A 21,500-nucleotide genomic window follows, 5' to 3' on the forward strand; every position below is an offset into this window, starting at 1 on the left:
ATTTTGGAAATCTAACCCTTCTGTTTACCTCCCCCCTTACTAAGGTTTTCCCTATTACTAGTTACCTAGCGAGATAAGAAACATTTAGGCGTAATATGCTCACCTGTCGTCATGTTTTGCCACAAAATATGTAAACAAAAAGCACATTTATGCCGCATTTCATTATTTCAAAGCTGCTTATTAGTTTAGGACACAACAAAATCACATAATTAGTTAATTATGATTGCAACATAAGCAAAATTAGTTCCCACGTATGTCTGTGTAGGTGCAATTTTTATTCTAGGTTGGTTAATTTCACACATCACTCAATTAGTTCAAGTTATGATTATGGAAGTGTGACTTTACAAGTAGTACACAAAATGTTGTTTCTCCACCTTGTTCCATCAGTACCAATGGGCTTCAGGACCAGGATAACTGGGTATGTCCAGTTGCTGTATGATGGTTCAAAGATGCTCCTCTGTAATATAGTCTGTTTTATGCTTAAGTGCATGGGTCCTCATTTCTGCAATCCAGGAAAGAGTGATCACAAACTGGAATGTTTGTCGGTTTCTTTTATGACACCCTGTGCAGCTCCACAACTACGTAACATGCAGCCACGCATACCATATGAAAGGGCAGCAGTCCTGTCACTTATACATAGATCTTCTGGGACCCAAACATGACAAATAAGACTGCCAAAGGTGATTGGGTGTGTGGAGGGATTTTAGACACAAATCTTGATAGTGAAACTCCGGCGGGTAGACTAGGTTGAAAGACACTTGCTAAACCAGACACTATCAGAGAGATACGCATGACCCAAGAAACCACATCACCCACAATGCGACAAATGATGGTCAAACCAACCTCCGTTTGGCAAATTCACAACTTATAATAGACATATGCATACAACGTGAAGCACCAGGAAACCACATCATTGTCAAACTGGTGTCAAATCCTAGAGCCAAAGGAAAAGTATTTTCTGAGAAGACCATGCAAATCTTGAAATAGGACCCTAAGGTGGAACTATTTTTGAAGGTAGCTTTTCCCCTCGCACTGTTCCCTTTGATGTGCAAACACCTTGAACAGCAGCACCCGACGCTCAGCACCGGGGCGCCCACGTTCTCCCTTGCCGTGCATTTACCTGTTTAAGTTTTAACGTGTCTGAGACCAACAAACATGCTGTAGGTTGGCAGCGACCAGTGAGCATTGTTTTACCTGTTTTGAAAAAGGCACGATTCCATTTGTATAACTATTGCATATAATTATATTTCTGCCGAATTTTAACGTGACATTAAACAAAAAACGGAGACTCTGGTAACCCCGTCATGTCTTATCGTTGTCGTTTTCGGTAGACACGAGGAGCACCGTGGTTGTCGTAGCCGAGCGCAAAAGGAAATGGAAGTTTCAACTTATGCAAAACCCCAGACTGAGCTTCAAACAGGCTGTCGGTGTACGTCATAGTTATTGATCCAAAACAAACAACAGCGTGCACAGCGATGTGTACAGGGTGTGGAGCATGTGAGCTCTTAGGTTCACGGGAGGGCTGCGGGGTGCCACACTGCAGTATTGTCGGTACCTGAGACGTATGCAGCGGTACTGACAAGGCTCATCCGGGTCGCCTCCGAGTGCCTCTGTGCAAGAAGGCGACATCTTATTACACCTACTAACACCACTGGACTAATTCTATTGATCTGTGTTATACAAAGGTAGCCGCCTCCTTTGGAGTTCATCCTATCTTCATTGTGCCAAGTAGACTCCCAATGCCTGAAACAGGAGACCTGATTTGAGAAAACAAGTTGGCAGAGCTTCTCATAACTTTAAAGAGGAGAGGAGGGAGCCAAAATATTCTATGCCAAAACCCTGGAGGCCAGTACTATTTTCTTGCTTTTTGAATACTTTCACGATTGAAAGTTTAGGTATAAAGTAAACCCCATTTCATGGAGCGCCAAGAGAAAACCCTCCTCTCTGCTTTGAAAGGCCAGGATGTAAAGGAGGGAGAGCATCAAGTCGGGTATGTAAGAGTCCCACTCTGGCACAAGGACTGGAGGAGACAATGAAGGGAAAGTGTCCGCAAAGAGAGCACTTAAAGACTACTTTTAAAGGTTCCGAAGCTGAATTGATGTTTTAAATATGCTGCAGTATATGGAACTCAAGGGCTTCCCGCCCCCTGTTTCTGGCTTTCTTCTGGCCTTAAAATGTCTAAAAGGTTTGAACTCTAGTTAAAAGGGTGGGGTTTAGAAAATAGTTTACATTAAGACACTTCGAAATAAAATCATCCACTTCCTCTTAGCTTGTCAATCCAGTAAAATGGAGTCTAAATTTCCACCCAACCCAGCAAGAAACACCATGGGAAGAAGGCGGTCATTCGTCCTTTCCCCTCCTGTTGGGTGGTTTCACAGTAGCAGCACTTAAGAGTTTTGCAGTTTTATTGAACTTCCTTAGAAATACAAACATGAGTACAGCAAGTGCAAATTAAGGTGGAATCTGGGGACACAGCCGGACAGCACTTGTGGTTAGCAATGACATCACATACTTCCTGCTACTAGTAATGGTATTTCTGGCTGCGGTCTGGGGCGAGGTTGAGATGTTTGCTTTTCTCTCGCTTGTCTCATCCTCCCCCCTCCTGGTCATGTGCTTTGGTCTCCAATAATCCACCTGCTTAGACGATCTTCTTGCATGGGAAGACGCAAGCGGAAGTGATGCGAAGTGATAGAGAGAGGAGATTCGAAGAAAAGAGATGAGATATGGAGAGGGAGTGATTGAAAGCCTGACCGACTCATTCAGTACACTGAAGTCTGAGCACGCTGGCAGAGCAGTTTTCAAAATGCTATCTCGACTTTGCCGTTTAAACTAATGACAAAGTCCAGACTTTTTCTTTTAAAATATTTAAATCACCCCTAAGGCAAGGTGTTGTATATTAAAAAGTGGAACATGAGTTTTTATATGTAAATTCTTCCCCCGTTTTTGATCACTTCACACCCATTTCACCTGAGCTTTTTCTTGACCTCCTTGCTAAGGTCAAGTCTGGCTCTCCGGTGGATTGCGCACCTGCTCGCATCCTCAGAACCTTATTCACTAGTTGTCCCACCCCCCCCCCTAACCTTCCTCAACTCCTGTCTGGCTCTGGGTTCTGTCCCCTCTTTTTTCAAGTCTGCCATCGTGCTCCCCATCCTGAAGAAAGCTGGCCTGGATCCCTCCCTTCCATCGAACTTTAGGCCGATCTCCCTCCTCCCCTATCTAGGGAAGATTCTCGAGAGCCACGTAACATCTTGCCTCTCTTCCTACATCGAGGGGAATAACATCTTGGCCTCCCATCAGGCCGGCTTTCGACCGGGCCACTCCACTGAGGGCGTGGTCCTTGCGGTCCTTGACGAACTGAAGGGCAAGGCCGATGGTAATCTTCCTCAGGCCTTAGTCCTTTTGGATCTGTCCGCTGCGTTTGACACGGTCGATCATACTATTCTTCTTGACCGTGTCAGCGCAGCGGGCATTCAGGGCGTTGCCCTTTCTTGGATCGCGTCCTTTCTGCAGGGACGCTCGCAGGCAGTCCACCTCTCCTCCTTCTCGGCCCCTCCCCTCCCGGTCACGTGTGGGGTACCCCAAGGTTCCTCTCTTTCCCCCCTCCTCTTTAACCTCTATATCCGCCCCCTCATTTCCTCTCTTCTTGAGCTGGGGGTCTCAGTGTATAATTACGCTGATGACCTCCAGCTCGTCTTTGATCTATCCTCTCCCACTCACTCTCTTCCCAAGCTCAGGTCAACTCTTGTCTTTATTTCTCAGTGGATGAGCTTCAATCACTTGAAGCTCAACCCTGACAAGACAGAGCTTGTCCTCACTGGTGGCCCCTCTAACCCCTGGTCCTCGGCCCACTGGCCCCTTTCTTTTGGTCCCCCACCTTCCCCGGTTCCCTCTGTCCGGACTCTGGGCATCAAGGTCAGCAATGACCTCTCGATACATGCGCACATTAGTTCTGTCGTATCCTCTTGTTTTCTCTCCCTCCGCCTCATCCGTAAGATCTCCCGGTTTTTTTCTGTTGATGCCCTTAAAGTTATCATCACTGCCCTCATCACATCCCGCCTGGATTATGGTAATGGCCTGTATGTAGGCATTCCTGCCTACGAGACCCGTCGTCTCCAGGCCATCCAGAACCAGGCGGCCCGTCTTGTCCTTCGTTTACCTAAGTTCTCTCACATCACTCCCGCCCTAAAAACCCTTCACTGGCTCCCCGTTCAGTTCAGGTCCCAGTTCAAACTTGCCTGCCTGGCCTTTAGGGCGCAGGCCCGGTCCGCTCCTCTCTTCATCAATTCTCTGATCTCCTCCCATGCCCCTCTTCGCTCCCTCCGATCTTCCTCCCTCTCTCTTCTTCACGTTCCCCGCTTCCGTAAGTCCCGCACAGGGGGCACCCGCTTCTCTGTGCATGCTCCACAAATCTGGAACTCTCTTCCCCTCTCTATCCGCTCCATTCCCATTTTTTCCCATTTTCGGAAAGCCCTCAAAACTTTTTTCTTTCTTCAGGCTTTCCCGGGCTAATCTCTCCCGCACCAGTTAGGCAGATTCCGATGTTTTCCTCAGCGCCAGGAAGCCGCATGGCCACAGAGCGCTCTATAAATTTCTTTTTCATTTCATTTCATTTCATTATTTATGTAGCACTTACGACTCTTGGGGAGGCATTGAAGCACTTTTTAGAGAACTCAAGATTAGTAGTTAGTAGCTTAGTAAACTTCTTTTCATTATCTTTTTCTTGTGCATTAGTTGCGTTAAGTCTGTGATCTTGATTTTATGTATGTTTAGTAGAGTTTGGGGTGAGGATAGAATGATAGGAATGGATTTTAAAAAGGAGAATTTGGAATAGAAATAGAAGATGGGAATGAATTTGAAGGGGGAAATAGTACGTTTTTTTAAGTAGTCCTAGTTTGTGCTTGTTAGTAGGTTGGCATGGCTAACAAGCATTTACAATGCAATGGTCTCGGCATTGTTAAAGTTAGAGCTATTGGATTTGCTCATGACATTATTTTTATTTATGTTTTGGTTTTTAAAACATATAAATAAATGGCATTGTCATTTACAATGCCAATAGCTTAATCGCTCGCAAATGCGAGACCTATTGCATTTGCACCCACACAGAGCCACACACACATGCAGAGCCACCCACACAGTCATTCACATGGAGCCACACACACAAAGCCACCCACACAGAGCCACCTACACACACACAGAGCCACACACACACACACAGAGCCACACACACACACAGAGCCACACACAGAGAGCCACACACAGAGAGCCACACACACACACACAGAGCCACACACACACACACAGAGCCACACATAAACACAGAGCCACACACACACACACACACACACACACACAGCCACACACACACAGAGACACACACACCCACACACACACACACACACACAGACCCCCCACACACACAGACACACACAGATACACACACACACACACAGACACACACACACACAGACACACACACACACACACACACACACAGCCACACACACACACACACACACACACAAAGACCCCCCCACACACACAGAGACACACACACACACAGACACACACACAGACACACACACACACAGACACACACACAAATACATGCACACACACAGAGACACACACACAGAGACACACACATACACAGAGACAAACACACACACACAGACACACACACACACACAGACACACACACACAGAGACACACACACACACACACACAGAGCCACACACAGAGCACAGAGTCCATAAAAAACGATCACAACAAGGGAACAGGGGCAGAAAAGCAAGCACAACAAGCCAACATACACATAAATCATACACGTTCATAGTCCGTTCATTTGAGTAATACTACAAGCCACCAGCACAGAGCTCCGGTAGACACATTTAAGTGTCTGAATCAAACAAGTGGTCAGTGCTCACCGTAACACCATACTTGAGTGCCAGACCCAGCAAGGTGTCCCGCCGAGGCTTGGGGCTCAGGGGAGTGTGGGCCGGGGATCCACAGGGAAGGAGCAGCCGTGTGCAGGGACTGTTGTGCCGGGAAACAGGGGACGGGGGCAGGAGTCTTTCTGAAGGGACTGAGCATGCAGCAGACAGCCAGCAACCATCGCGGAGCCGTCTACCGCTACTAAAGCTCAACAGGGAGCTTCACTGCTTGCCAGCAGCAGGCGCGAGCCACAGCAACCGAGCAAGGCAGAAGAGCCCTGCATTCAAAGAACGAACAGGCTGCAAGGGGGTCCCTAAAGAGAGGAGCGTGGCGCAGCTGAGCGCACACCATATTCCAGCACCATTTTACCAAGATACTACAAGGGGGCACTGGGTAATGGCATTCATCCATGCCCTTGTCCTTGTCCTTAGAAAGCCCTAACTTTTGGCGGCAACCAACGCCCAAGACGGCACAGCTTATGTGGCATAAGACCCAACCTGAACCTACATCGCACACATAGCTTTTTTAAGTGGACGCAAGAAGATCATTTCCTCTGTGGAGTGCAACCAAAAGGAAAATGACATGTTTTTGCACGCTGGGGCCGCACACACCTAGGCCAGGGATGATCACTAGACTCCTCCAAGTAAGCCCATCCGTGGGAACTCCACACCCACTCATAATTAATCTTCGTAGCCCATAACCGAGATGGTGTAATGTTACTAGAAAACCAAGACCTTAAGGATGCAGACAGCAGCCACTTCTGGGAGCGGTAGATCTGCTTTTCTTGGCCCTGTTGAACTGACACACCAGAAAACAACTTTTTGCAAAACAAAAAGCCCAGAACTTTAGTGACACCTCCTTGGTTAGCTGAATTGAAACCGCCAACCTTAAGAAGGGTGTTCATCAGACACTACCACTAACCACTGCAGAGAACGTCAATTATTACCATCTATTAGCAACCAGTCAGTCATCTGCCACAATCAACTGACCACGACCTTCAAATACCACATGTGACTCCGCAAAACGTGTGTCTTTAAAATCCCAACAAAATGCAAGTGCAGAAACACCCACTGATGCCAGTGCGGCTGCCAGATCGCAGCTCCTCCAATGCCTCTCACCTATGATTCAGCTGGTCTTCGGTCCTCGATAACGGGTGCACCACGAAATGAATGTCGCTGCTCCGGTAGCCTCAGCCTTGCTAGATGCAAACAAGGTGCTGATTGGCTGAGCGTGGCGGAATGGGAGATGTGTTACGTCACGCCTGGATTGGCCAGCAGGAGGGAGACGTCGTGATGAAAGTTGGGAAGTTTCGGATTGGGGGGCGTGTTTTTTTTTGAGTGACTGATGACGTCACAGCGAGAAAACTGCAAAAAAAACACGCCCCTCAATCCGAAACGGACGGGGCTTAAACGGAGTGATGCCCCTCTCCTCCAATGGCTGGCCTCCGTTTAGGAAGCCAGCCAATGGAGAAGAGGGGCGGGTTCAAGCCCCCGTACTAAGAAACATTAAATCTCCGGACAGAGACTGCGCAAGCGCAGCCTACGGTCCTCGACCTAAAAAGGAGGAGTGAAACTTTGAGATGGATGTTTGGGAGTTCATGCTAGTCAGAAAGGATTGGGACAAAAGAGAGGGAGAAGGGATGGGAAGTACAGGAAGGATTTTTTTTAGATAGCAAAATGAAATAATTTATACATACAGATGCGCGCCACAGATTTGTCCTCTATCCAGATAGGTAAGTGGGACACAGCCCTCACCACTGAGATCACTTTCTTACTTTCAGTTTGTTGGACCTGATATATTTAGCGTGGTTTCCCCAACTTTTTGCCTTCCATCCGCCTGTTTTTAATGACTTCGTTTTTACTGGCTCTGGGCACTTTACCACGGCTAACCAGTGCTAAAGGGCTGGTACTTTCTCACTAAAACATGGTAACATTGGCTTATACCTAATTAGCAAATGTAATGTACTTGTAAGTCCCGGGTAAAGTGGTGCTGCCTGTACCCTGGGCTTGTAAATGAAATGCTACTAGTGAGCCTGCAGCACTATATGTGCTATCCACCTAAGTAGCCTTTCAAACATGTCTCAGTCCTACTGTTGCAGGCTGTGTGTGCAGTTTTTTTACCTGCCCTTTGAACAAGGAAAAATACAACTTTTGCCAAGCCTAACCCTTCCCCCTTAATACATCTAAGGTACCCCCATGATAGCCTTCACACAGCTAGATGGCAGGATGCCATGCATTAAAAAAGTGGGGCATGTGCCTATATATTTTGCATGTCCTGGTAGTGAAAAACCTTTCAGTTATTTTTTCACTATTGCAAGGCTTAACTCTTCCATTGGATAACATTGGATTATCTGATAGCATTTAATAAGTGATTATTTTCAATTGGGAGCAGGTAGGAAGGTCAACTTTGGTCTTTAAATAATTGTAATGTAAAACCCTCTTTAATGATAATGTTGGATTTTAAATCACATTTCTGAAAATGCCACTTTTAGAAAGTTGTATTTTTCCTGCCCTAATCATTTGGTGCCTGCAACCTGTACCCTGGGTCATATGACTAAGTGTAGCTGGAAGTTGGTCTTGAGGTATTCCTCCTAGACAATGAGAAAAAGGGAAGATGGGTGTTGTCAGGATGAGGGAGAGGAGCTTTCACATACCACACTTACACATCACAAAGACTCTGCCTCATCACACTCACAAAGTGTTCCCAAATAAAGGCAGGGTTGTAGAGTTTCTTATCAGCAGTTCCCGAATAAGAGGCAGGGCTGTAAACACTTTTAACTGCATTTGTTAATTAGAGAAAAGAAGCATCCCAGGACCTGAACATTTTTCCATCTCACAAGCAGAATATTTGTATCATCAGATCTGAAAACAGTTCTCTTTTATTTCATCATAGTTTTGTCATATGGAAAAAATTAAGGAAAAGCACACGTCAGAAAGAAAAATGAGTTACAAAATTCAAACAAATCAAAAGCATAGGGCCCAATATTGTATCCATCAAATGTTTATATTTACATTAGGGAAATTATGTAAATACTGAAAAGAAATTCCACATAGTGCAAATGGCATAGTGATCCATGATACGTGCAACAAATATATACAAATCATAGAGATACAAATAATGAAGCTAGTCCTGTAATGATTTATAGAGACTTATCTTCTGCCATTTGGGAATGTGTACATCATTACACAAGTATTTATAGAATACTAATGCCAATGTTTTGACCCAAGTATGCACTTCTAAGGATGTCATCAGGCAAAACTTCCCACCGACTTTTGAATGCAGAGACAGGGATGGTTTGCCTGCCACCCACGTTGATCAACTCTGCACCATTAATTGAATCTATTAAGTACCCAGGCTCATATTCCTGTGACCACACTTGACCCATTGACACTTTTGAAAGAACTATAACACCACTTATGATTTAGCCAAATGATCATTATGCCCTGAGGAGACCCTTAGATAATTAAGGGGTGGGTGAAATACTAGGTGATTGGAGAGGTACTGCGAACAGAGCACTATAAAGATGAAAGAGCAGTAAACTGATGATTTGGGGACAGAGGAAGATCCTAGAGGAAAATTTGGGAAAGTGAGAAGTACCCCGGGTAGAAGGTCAGGGACATAGCTATCAATAATTCGGAAGGTACAGGGCCACTGGGGCACAGGGGTCTCACACTGCAACCCAATAATGGAAATCTTTTACTATTAATTTTGTGGTAGTTGAGATCGTCTTCTGTGTTTGCATAGGGCCCATGGCACATTGGGTTACCACCGGAGGCGATCGTTTGTGTTAAGAGAAACGTATACAGGAGAATTGGGAATGAACTAATGAAAGAGATTGAGAGTCGATGTTTTGAGGTTTACAAAGTACTAGGGGTGTTTAAATCTTAGGTATAGAGGAGGTACACGTACGATATGTTACTGAGAGCACAATACTAAGTAAGAGATCTCAACTCTAGTCACTCTATGACCACAAAGAAAGTGTCCCCCAAAAAGACATGTTACGTCTGCTTCCAGGAATTCAGCAGCTGTAGTTAATGCCAAGCTACCGGAAGTCCAAGTGCCTATGTCCTAACAGTAAAAACTCGGCTGTGCTAACTTCTGAATGTAACTACTAAAGTTGGTACTTCAAAGTATCAAAGAATGTTTACATTAAACCCAACTTGATGTCCAAATTGAATTTAATGTAACATTCTTCGTTAATTGGCAATATTTGAACATTTTCCCTCTGTTGCAGACGTTTTCCAGTGGCAGATTACGGTTGCTGGCCATGGGACAGCCTTTTGACCTCCAGAAGGGAGGTGTGAACGACTCTCAGGAAGGAACACAAAAGACTGCCATTGGAAGAGGTGTTATCTCTTCCTGGCAGGAAGGCTAAATGGGGTGTGAGCCCAAAAGGCGAGCTTCAGTGGGTAAGCTGCCTTTGAAGGCCAATGGTGAACACACACTAGAGGGGTTGTCTTTTGTTCTGGTAGACAAGTTAGTGTTGGGGACAGACAGGGGGAAACAGTTGTCAAACAACTTTTTCGTGGGTGTGTAGACTTTAGGTAGCCAAACTCTAGGGAGAAAAACCAAGCTCCACACACCAAGGGATGGGCTCTGCCATCTTGGGAGTGGGAAGAATATTGCTTTATGGGACAGCTAGATGCCACACTTGAAAGAAAATTGTCAGCAGGTGGGAGGGGACCTGGTAGCCAATTGGGTAGTAGACATGCATCTCAGAGGCAACTTCTGGGCATAAAAGTGTCACCCCTGGCACCCGGACCTCAGATCACCTCTGCACGGGAGAGAGGAATGAAGGAGGACTGCTCTGCTGTTCCCTGCAACTGGCAAAAGGAGGCTACACCAAACACTGGACTGCACCCACTGATACTTAGGCTAGCAGAGAGAAGACTGTACCTGTGGGGCCCTGCTCATGGAAAAGTCCTCCTCAAGCCCCAGGCAGAAAAAGTGACTCTTAAGAGTCAGTTGGCTGACTTCTTATTACAACTACAGGGCCTCAGAAGCTGAAGAAGGTGAGTTGCTAGCCCAGATTGCCTCATCGCTGCTGACCACCAAAGCGCAGCCTTGAAGGCTGAGTTTCAACACTCAAAGGTTGCACCTGTGTCTGATGGACCCAGGAGAGTCATCAGAGTGCAGTTTGGTCACTCAATATGGACACTAGCCTCAGTTAAAGGGAGCCCTTGGTAACTCTCACCAGTCTCAGTGGCTCGCTCCCGACCAGAGTTGGTTGCCCAAAGTGGGCCGGAGGAGCCAGACACAACTTCATAAAAGTGTTCAAAACTTTCCCAAGAAACTGCTAACCAGGATAGTTGCCAATACTTGTTTGCAGTTTGAATGAAAAGTAGACATTTATTATGTGTGCCATAATTATTTATATCTCTGAAACTCTACCATTAGACTTTATTTCTTTTGGTGTCTAAAAATTCATAAAAATAAGTGTTATTTTTATAAATCGGGGTCAGATTTTCTATGTGTCTTATTTCTATCTTATTCAACTGTTTTGGCACTTCATAATGCTTAGCACTTGCTCCTTTGACAAAGCCTAACTGCTCAAAGCCACAGTTACCCAGGGCTGAGCTGAGGTTTTGCAAGTGAGCCTGACTAGACCCAAGATGAGTTTTTGAGTTTATTACACGGTCAGGCCGCTCAACCACACAATATAATAAACCGCTTTCCTCACAAATACTGAATAAGACAGAGTGATGCAAAAAGAGATTTTAAGACAGGAAGATGGAGGAAGAAAAGCAAAGAAACTGAAAAAAGACAAAGATTGAAGAAGATTGAAGACGAAAAAGGCACACAAAAAAAATGAAAAGAGAGAAAAACACTGATAGATTGGAACGAGACCGGGAAATAGAGACTAAAAGCAAGGTCACTGGCGCTCTGCGATTCTGCTGCTGTGGCATTTTCTGCATAATGACGGATTTGGCATGCCTGCCACATAACTGATCATCATCGGCATAACGTGAAGATTTTAACAAAAATTATTTTGAGCTAAAAGGATCAACAGGTGCTACAAATGCTGCCACATGTGTTGCCGCACAGTAATAGGCCCTTTACTATGCAGTGGCATGTCTCTTTTCTTCTTTGGCTGATTGCTGTATTCAGGTGGTAACTGATCCTAATGTGATGCAACCTCTGACCAGAAAGCGTTAAGATTGTAAACATTACAAAATAGGAAAGTTATACTATCAAAAAATTTACTGCATTACATCACATAATTTGAGTTTTCTCTCCCAATAGAGTAATTATCCATGCCTCATAATGTGTTCCTTCCACTCCCTCATAATTCCTGTGGCCCTGAGGGAAAGAAAGAGATTGACATATATGAGCTAATTTAGAGATACTGAACTGAAAAGGACGAAAAGAAATAAACAGGTGAACCGATTGAACGGATGTGAACAAACTGACTTACAGATGGAATGGAAACAATGTAAATGTGTGTAAAAGACGTAAAACAGATATCTGCCTTCAGGAAGGAGTAGGCAGTCGGCATGATTCATTTTTGAAAACATATGTGGGGTATCATCTACTGAGCTCTGTTTGCCAACTGGGTGTCCAATTTCCTTTGACACTCAGGTTCCCTAAGGGGAACCAGGCAACCGAAAAGAATTCTTTGCCAGGATATTGTCCAATGTGCGTGTCAACACTGAGCAAATATTTGTCTCAAAATCTCTGCAGGGATCTCAGTTTAATTAAAAAACAAGTTTGAGAGATGCAGAGAAGAAAGCCGCCAGCTCCGCTGGTCTGACGTCCATGAGTTTCCCGCTAAACTCTGAACTGATGTGTGCTTTCATTTCGGGTGCCAAGACCACCTTGTGAGGAAATGGCTTTATGCAGGTTCGCCCCCATTTTTGACTATTAGGTGCTGGTGTTATGGCTCTGAGGTGCACTGGACCCTGCTGGTCAGACCTCAGTGCATGTGCTCTGATCCTTAAACATGTGGTTCTGATTGATTCAGCCACAATTGGCATAAGTTTACTTATTAGCAGAGCCACTGGAATTATGGGGCAGGAGAAGGCCGAATTATGCTGCTGGGTTGAGTAAATTATGCAGCAAGAAAAGAAAATTATGCGGTATAATGTGGCACATTTTATAATAGTAGTTTCTCTTTTTTACACTTGTTAATCACGGTTTGGGCTTTGGTTGCAACTCATTAAGAGCAATTTAGTATTCAAATACAGCAGTAAGCAACAGAAAGTTCACCAGTCAACTTTTGCAAAGGGCCTTCTGCTGCACAGCAACATGTGTCACTGCAATTTTAGTAACTTTTTATTTGTTTGAGCTAGAAACAATTGTTTTCTTAAAATCTGCAGCTTATGCAGCAGATGATGGATTCTGGCAAATATGGCAAATCCATAATAATGTGGAAATCACAGTACAATCGCTTAATTCTAGTGGCCCTGCTTATAAGTCACTAGTACATGGTACTAGCGTTACCCAGGACTTTTAAGTGCAAGTGTTCCTCGTGTACTGCAGCACTTATTGTGCCACCATAAGCGTGACATAGAAAGTATGTCTCCCATCCTGCCATTGCTGGCTGGCAGAGCAGACTTCAAACTGCCACCTCGACTTTGCCATTTAAAATAATGACAAAGTCCAGACCTTCCTTTTTAATATATATATAAGTCACTGTTAAGGCAGACCTATCGAGAACTAAGGCAAGGTGTGGGATACAAAAAAATGGAACATATGTATTTAGATGTACTAACAGTAAAAACCCCAAATTGTCATTTTTGCTGTAGAAAGCAGTAGCGGTCGGTCGTGGGAGTGCTGCCGGGCGGTGACGTGGGGAGGGGCAGGGTGGGGGGTAGTAAACTATGGATTACGGCCGATTACAGGTAAGTAAACATAAAAATAAATTAAACGAATTTCGTTGCGCACACTGCATCGTCAAATGCGATGCAGTGCGCGCAACAAAATTTGTTTTATTTATTTTTACTTACCTGTAATTTGCCATAATCCATAGTTTACTACCCCCACCCTGCCCCTCCCCCTCCCCACGTCACCACCCGGCAGCACTCCCATGACCGACCGCTACTGGTAGAAAGACTAGTAGCCTCATTGGCGAATACAGGGGTACATGCTGACAACTCAGCTGTGCTATCTACTGAATGGAAGTACCAAAGTTGGTACTTCAAGAATTCAAATAATCATTTCATTAAACCCGACCTGATGGGCAAGTTGAATTTAATATAACTTTTAAGTAAATGGCAACTTTAGGAAGTTGTCACTCTGTCACCCAAAGTTTTCCATTGACTGTTTACGGTTTCTGGCCACAATACAGTTTTTGTCCATCCTGGGGGGAGGTGTGTATGACTTTCAGAAAGGAACATAAAGGGGTTACCTTTGGGAGAGGTGTGACCACTCCCTGGCAGGAAGGCAAAACAGGGTGTGAGCCCAAAAGACAGGCTGCAAAAGGGAAGCAGCCTTGGAAGGGCAAGCGGTGGACATATGATCGGAACTGCTCTTTTGCTCTTGAAGACAGATTGGCATTGAGAACAGAGAGGGGAACACAATTGCCAACCCAGTTTTTCAGTGGGTGTGTAGTCCCAGGTAGCCACGCCTCTGGGGGTGGGCTAGGGAGCTCTAGACACCTGGAGAAGGGTGCTACCATTTTGGTAGTGGGCAGAATAGTGCTTTCTGGACTATCCAGATGCCATACTTCACAGGAGGTGGTCACTAAGCAGGAGGGGACCTGATAGCCCATTGGCTAGTAGTTGCCTCATCTGTGGGGCACAACCAGGCCATAGAAGTGGCACCTGTGCCACCTAGACCCCATATCGTGTCTGCACAGGAGTGAGGGCCAAAGAAGGACTGGCCTGCTCTTCCCTGACCTCAGTAAAGAAGGGCTGCACCAAAGACTGGACTGCACCTGCCGATCCTTGGGCTAGAAAAGAGAGATGCTCAGTGTGCCCGGCTCGAGGAAAATTCGTCCAGAGCCTCAGATAGAAGTGACTCCAAGTGTCAGTTGCCTGATTTCCTGTTACATGTAAAGGACATCTAAAGCTGAAGAAGGGGCCTTGGCAAGTTGGTAGCTAAGATTGCTTGACCGTCACTGACAGCAGAAGCACAGCATTTGAGACCGAGTCTCAATGCTCAAAAGTTACACCCAAGTGTGCTAGATCGAGGAGAGTCATCTAAAGTCACTAGCCTCAGTTAGAGGGAACTGCTGTTTTTTCTGTAACCAGAGACCAGTAGAACAATGGCAACTGTTTTTGGCTGGACTTCAAACGGACTTCGAGAATCATTTATCACTCTGACCACACTCGCCACATCATGTCCATGGACAGAGGGGTGGCCATAGGAAGGCTCCTGTCACCAGATTAGCATCCTCAGCATCCTTCAGCATCGTCAGCATCCTGTAACTTTTGTATCAGGACCACTTCATTGATGTCTATGGCGGTTCGCCTACAGAACCTGGAACTGGACTGTAGACTGCTTTAACTGCACGGTAACTGTCCTGCCAAGACTCAATCACCCCTGTAACTGGTTCCCTGCTGGAGTTTGTTGGCCAGACTGGGCTGGAGTAATGGTTGTCATCTTTCCCAAAAAATTGAAACGTTTTCTACGTAACCACTAACCAGGATGGTTGCCTGTGTAGAAAGGTGGATACCTGACTATGGTTACCCCAGATTTTTTGCCTTGTGTTTAGCTGGTTTTCGACTTAGTTGGCCTGGGATCCTGCTAATCAGGGCCCCAGGCTATCTGCTCACTCTATAAAATGGACTCCATGTACCTTTGGCACATACCTAATTGGGATTTGGGTCACTCTTATGAGTCCCTGTACAGTGTACTATAGGTACCTAGGGCATAGGTGCACCAAGGCCTACCAGGGGCTGCAGCATATCTTTTGCCACCCCTGGCTGGCCATCCAAACTGACACAACTGGCTGATCACTCAGCTGGGGCAAGGTCATGTAATCACCCCTTGCTTAGATATAGTATACCTATGTCTAACCTTATATCTAGACACATACACACCTATAAGTCACTCCTATGGCAGGCCTTAACAATCCTGAAGGCTGAGTGCTTGGTTTTATGTGAGATGGGGCTCTAGCATGAGTGGAGTCTGTCTGAAGCTTTCGGAACCATGTCCTTATAGCTGTTCTAGGATATTGCCATACCATATACTCTTAAGTGCATTATGTACCTCGCGGTCAGATGCTAACTTTGGTTTGGCTTTATCAAAACATGTCGTGTAAGGTGTCTACACTTTGGAATACTACCCCCTCGCCAATTCTGGCGACGGGGGTAGCATTCCACCCTTCTAGAGGGAGTAGACATGTTACTTCCATTATTCCCGGTTAAAGTTAACCAGAGCCTCAGCATCACAAAATGGATGCTGCTGCCACAGACACAAGTCTGACCTCCTGCTGCTGGGAGTCCTTCCAGCGAGGGAGGCTTGGACAATAGGTTTCCTGTCACAGGGAGGTGCTAGCACCACCCCAGACGGGCTATAGTGTATTGGGGCAGGGAGGGCTGAATGAAAGGAGACACTGCCTGGGGCACACAAGGTGTCCCATGCATAGGCCAGTTCAAACCGGTGCTGGGGAACTCCAGTCCCAGCTCTGGCGCGAAACTGGACAAAGGGAAAGGGGTATAATCACCCCCTTCATGGGTCCCACCCGTAGGAGGGACCTAGCAGGTAATCCAGCCCCTAGATTTGGTATATAGGTAGGAGCTGAGTCCCAAGACTTTAGATAATCCTAACTGAAACTCTGATATGAAACTCTGGACCCTTCGACATCCTACTCGACGTAGAAGACTGAAGAATCTCCCTTGTGGTCAAGGAGTGACCACCCTGTGCAAGCAGGCACCATCAAGCGCTCAACGGTTTGCTTTGTCGTTGCTCCCGCCGGAGCTTGAACACAGAGCCTGACAAGACCCGGACTTCCAGACATCCAACATCCTGATCCACAGTCACAGCAAAGCTGAGACCCGTGGAGGGGGCGAGAGACGTGGGACCAGCCATCTTGAAAAGCCAGCGAATCGATTTCCGTGCAGCTTCTGAGGTACCCTCGAAGTTGTGCATCGGGGATTGAGAAGCCCCAGCCCCGAGCATCCATTGCACCGAAGATCACCTCTCCACACTCACCGAGTGCTGTGTGGGGCCCTCTTGCATTTTCCTGCTTGACACGTCTGTCCGGTCACTTGCCTGTTGGCTAGTGGCCTCTGTGACGACGAACCTTTGAATCTCCAATGCTGGTCTGGTTGCTCCAGACTGGCCCTTGCTCCCCTGAAAAGGAGCAGGCCATCAGACCTTGCTGGTCTGATCCAGAAGCCATCTTTGATTCCTGCATGGGTTGCATTTGCCAAGGCCCGTTGACTCCGAATTGAGAACCAACACCGCCGACAACGAGAGCCTTTGTGGGACAGTCCGTGCCCAGCTCCTGGTTGTCGTCGACACCTCCCGGTGCACGTAGCAGCAGAGACAAGCTTTGCAACATCACCTGATTGCTCCCCGACATCGCCTGGTTCCTTCCTGGTTCCATCCTGGTTCCATCCTGGTCACTGGCTAGTAACCCAGACTCTGTCCCCTCTGCTTTCAGGTACTCTTCATCCTCGATCCTCCCTTGGATCCAACCGGACTCTTCTCTCCTGGTCGCCTGCAGCATCTTTTCTCCAAGGCTCCATAGAACTCCACGACGAAACCTGAGACACTTTGACACCTATCCACCCGCTTCCTGTGGGCGAGGTAATGCGAGTACTGCGGTGCTCCTGTAGAGGTTTACACTCCTAGTGTCCTAGTTTCAAGTGGTTATTTTCTAGTCCAGTCAGAAGACTCCTAAAACCTTAACTTTCTAACTTTACGCACCCATTGACTTCTATGTGTGCACGCGTGTGCATTTAGGCACTGCACCCGCATCCCGTTGGCCTCCTGTTCTCTAACTACTGTTAGTCCAGTGTATCCCCAGCGATTCCCAAGGCCCTAGGCCTTACCATTGTTCGTGACGTGGTTCTTATACCACTATTTTAGTATATGGTTTAACAGGCCACCAGGGCCTACCCATATTTTTGCAACTTTTGTATGTTATATTAAGATACTTGTTATGCGCTTGTGCTCCCTGTGCTCATAAAGAGTTCAGGGGGTTGTTTAGAAATAAATACAAATATATTTTGAATATATAACCTGTGTGGTGTCCTTTCATTTGGTTTTAAAATGATTGCATATGGTAAAACAGTTGGCTTCACATGCCCTCTTGAGTTTAGCCTAAGACTGCTTTTGTCCATGCTACCCCTATGATAGTTGGTCTATAAGGTTGACTTTACAACCATCACCACAAGGGTTGTTTGGACTGGTGCAAGGTGCTCACTAGAATAGTGAACATCATATACCAGGCCAACTTCTCACAGCCAATACTTGCTGGCGATTTGAATTAAAAGCAGTGATTTATTCTTTGCTTAATAATTTTCATCTCTAGAAACCTCTGGTGAATTTTGTTTGTTTTGGTATCTAAAAATTAATAACATGAAGAGCTATTTTTATGAATTTGTGTTGGATTTTCTTTATGTCACATTTCTTTTTTGTTCAGCTGTTTTGGTACTTCTAAATGCTTTGCATTTGTTCCTTTGACAAAGCCTAACTGCTTGAATCCACAACTACCCAGTTTAAGCTAGCATTTTGCAAACAAGCCTGACTGGACAAAAGACCGGTTTATGAGTTTATTACAAGGTGAGGTCGCACAACCATACCATATAATACCATATAATTAAAGCTTTCCTCAGACACCTCAAGCTAAGGACATAACTGTAATTAGAACATGGAATGTTGAGAGAGCAACTGAAGACAATAGAGTGACTCAGGGAAAATAATAACAGGTATCACCGTTTTTGTCCAACGTCACAAAACTTGTCTTTCTTTTTCTCCTTTTTTAATTTCGAAACTTTACACCATCAGTGGCTGGAATTTTTTAATTTAGAAAATCCTCTCGGTGGATGGAATTTTTTTATAGCTTTATTGTCCTTCCGCCTCAGGCTATACTGGTTGTCTGCTGTTTAAGGCCATCCCCCTTATTTAAAGGCCCTTGCCGGAGTCTTGGGCCTACATTTCGTTCAGGGCCATTAACAACTGGTATAGCCCTTTGCAACGGGCTAATAGGCTATACTGGAAAACAAAGGACTGAGCCCAGGGCATCACAATGTGCACTTGTGTTAAATTATAGCATGTATACATTTCTCAGGTTACATTTCTGTGGCTCAGGCCTACTACTCAGACTCAGGGCCTTTAACAACTGCTATAGCCCTCGGCAGCTGGCTACAAGGCTAAATAATATGTTTTCTAAAAGTCAGCATGTCAACATGCACAGGTCTAGACATGTTAAAATAAAAGTTACTCCACGCTTGCATATGCATATGTATACGATTTCCATAGATTTACAGATTCAAAAATTTGACACCCATATGCCCGATGAAACTACAACATCTCGAATTTCCCTTGTGCACACCTGCAAGCCCTGTTGTTGCAGAAACATATGGTCCTCTGAATGTCCTGCACTGATCGGAAAAGTGTCAATTAGCAATTACACCTTCTGTTTTTACTGCACACGGATATTATTTTTTTCTTGTGAGTAAATCTCTAGTCATATGTCCCCCAAAATAGGGGTGTTTCATGACCTATCTAACTCGTACCACAACCTGTATTGCTAGCTTTTGCACGTGCAAGTTTGTGTTCAATTACTTCGGGAAAGAATTTGTAAATATCAGTAAATACTAACAATTTTGCAACTTTGTGGGTGTTCCAATCATTTGGACTGCACACTTTCTTAATGCTTACCTGGGAATAGCCGTGTTCCCACCTGTAAACCACTCCCTATGCTAGTGGAAGATTACAGCCATGCAGCAGATTGTTTTCTCTCAAAGATCTGCACAGATCCTGATTCTTTTATTCGGGATCTGCCATCTGGGAGTATGTGCAATTTTTTGTTCACTTAAAAGTTTTACTAAGGTGCACCAACTTGTGTGGCTGTTTGCTGGGAATAGATGCCCCAAAAAGATATTTGACAATCGGATTTTGCAAAGCATTGTTAAGTTGTTGCCTCAAGTTCAGCTGAAGCAATGCATGGCTTGTGGTCCTGTCGATCAGCTGAAGGCACGCTGAAGAATTGTGCTTAGACGCAGTTATTGAACCAGTCCTAAATGTTGAAATATGTCACCAAACAAGCTTACTCTTCTTTTCACAGCATGCAGCACAGTTGGAACAGAAACAGAATGATACAGAGAATAAGAAAGTCCATGGAGAGGTGGTCAAGTACGGCAGTGTTATCCAGGTCAGTATTGGTGTCCCTTGCTTTGACGACTAATCCTTGCTTTCTCAGTAGACCTTGTGCCATCCTTGTTTGTTCCAGGTTAGACTTACCCAATCACACTACCTCCACAAGTGCAACTGTGCTAGGGGGACATACGCTTCCATAAGGCTCCCCAGAAAGAAGTGATGGTATATCATCCAGAGGTTTCTCAGCATGTCCCCACCAAGTCCTACTTCTCTCTCACCCAGAGGAAGAACAAAAACAGATACTTCGCTCTCATTGTCAATGATATCACTCACAACTCTCAATAGAAAAATCCCTACTGTTGATAGCTACTCATCGAGCATAGGAAAGATGATGGGAAGGATGCCTGCAACTTGTCTAACCCCTGGTGATAGTGAGAGAGCGCAAACTGACCTAAATGTATGAGTGCATCACACTTACCTGTAGTAAGCACAAATCATGAGGAGAAATGCCATGAGTGCTAATAGTATCTGAAATTATATTCTGAATGTATAGCTAATGTAGAGATTTAAGTAGAAGTGGAACTAATACAGAAATGTGTGACACTATATGATTTTATTAGATGTGATTATTTCTGAATCCATGTCGTGTAGCTGTTAAAATGTAAGATGGTATGTGGTTAAACGCAGAATGTGGTAGGCCTCAGGGCCAGAGCTAAAAGGGAAGGTGTTTCTTTTCACGACATAGATTGTACTAATGTTTTGGTCATTGCATTAATGGGCCATGATTAACATGCTTTAATTAATGAAGAAGTTGAATGCTATAATCATTATGAGAAATGCTGTAGGCCTGAAATGTTTTAACATTGATTTACACGTACATGTCTGGACCAAGAAATGTTGCAAACCTTTTTGGAAGTCTATGAGAGTTGGGTTCTTGGCTGCAGATGTCTGTCTGCAAGAGAAAGGGAGGATCCGATTATAAATAATATGAATAGAGGTCTGTTCAGTAGACGGCCCAGACATGGAGGAGGGTTCCGGAATGTTTAAGGGGTATCAGCGGGCCGGAGAAGAGTCTGAGAAGCAAGGTCAACTCCAACGTATGAGGCCCAATACAAAGCAGCATGGAAAAAGCCAGAAGCTACACCACGTGAGGGGCGTCTCACGAGGGGCGTCTCAAATGTTGTTGACTGTTTTGTATTAGGGACAGCACCCCTGGGTGGAGTTAGAGCAGATACCTGAGGACCCTTTAGAGAGCGGATGGGTAGGCAGAGAGGGGTCATGACTGGAGAACTATAGGTTTTCACCAAGAGACTTAGAGTGAGTGACTTCCCTTGGGGGTCATTCACTGCTGACA

At 45.4% G+C, this 21,500-nt stretch overlaps 1 protein-coding gene across 1 annotated transcript in view; it reads left to right on the plus strand.

Moving 5' to 3' along the window:
• The window catches only part of ITPR3 (inositol 1,4,5-trisphosphate receptor type 3), a 568,454-nt gene that overhangs the window by 182,509 nt on the left and 364,445 nt on the right, over nt 1–21,500 (plus strand). The window contains exon 4 of the mRNA XM_078644240.1: nt 20,115–20,201. Within this exon, the coding sequence (XP_078500366.1) occupies nt 20,115–20,201 (87 nt within the window). The remainder of the gene's footprint in view (nt 1–20,114; nt 20,202–21,500) is intronic.

Source organism: Lissotriton helveticus, chromosome 5_1 (genome assembly GCF_964261635.1).
Source record: "Lissotriton helveticus chromosome 5_1, aLisHel1.1, whole genome shotgun sequence".
NCBI lineage: Eukaryota > Metazoa > Chordata > Amphibia > Caudata > Salamandridae > Lissotriton > Lissotriton helveticus.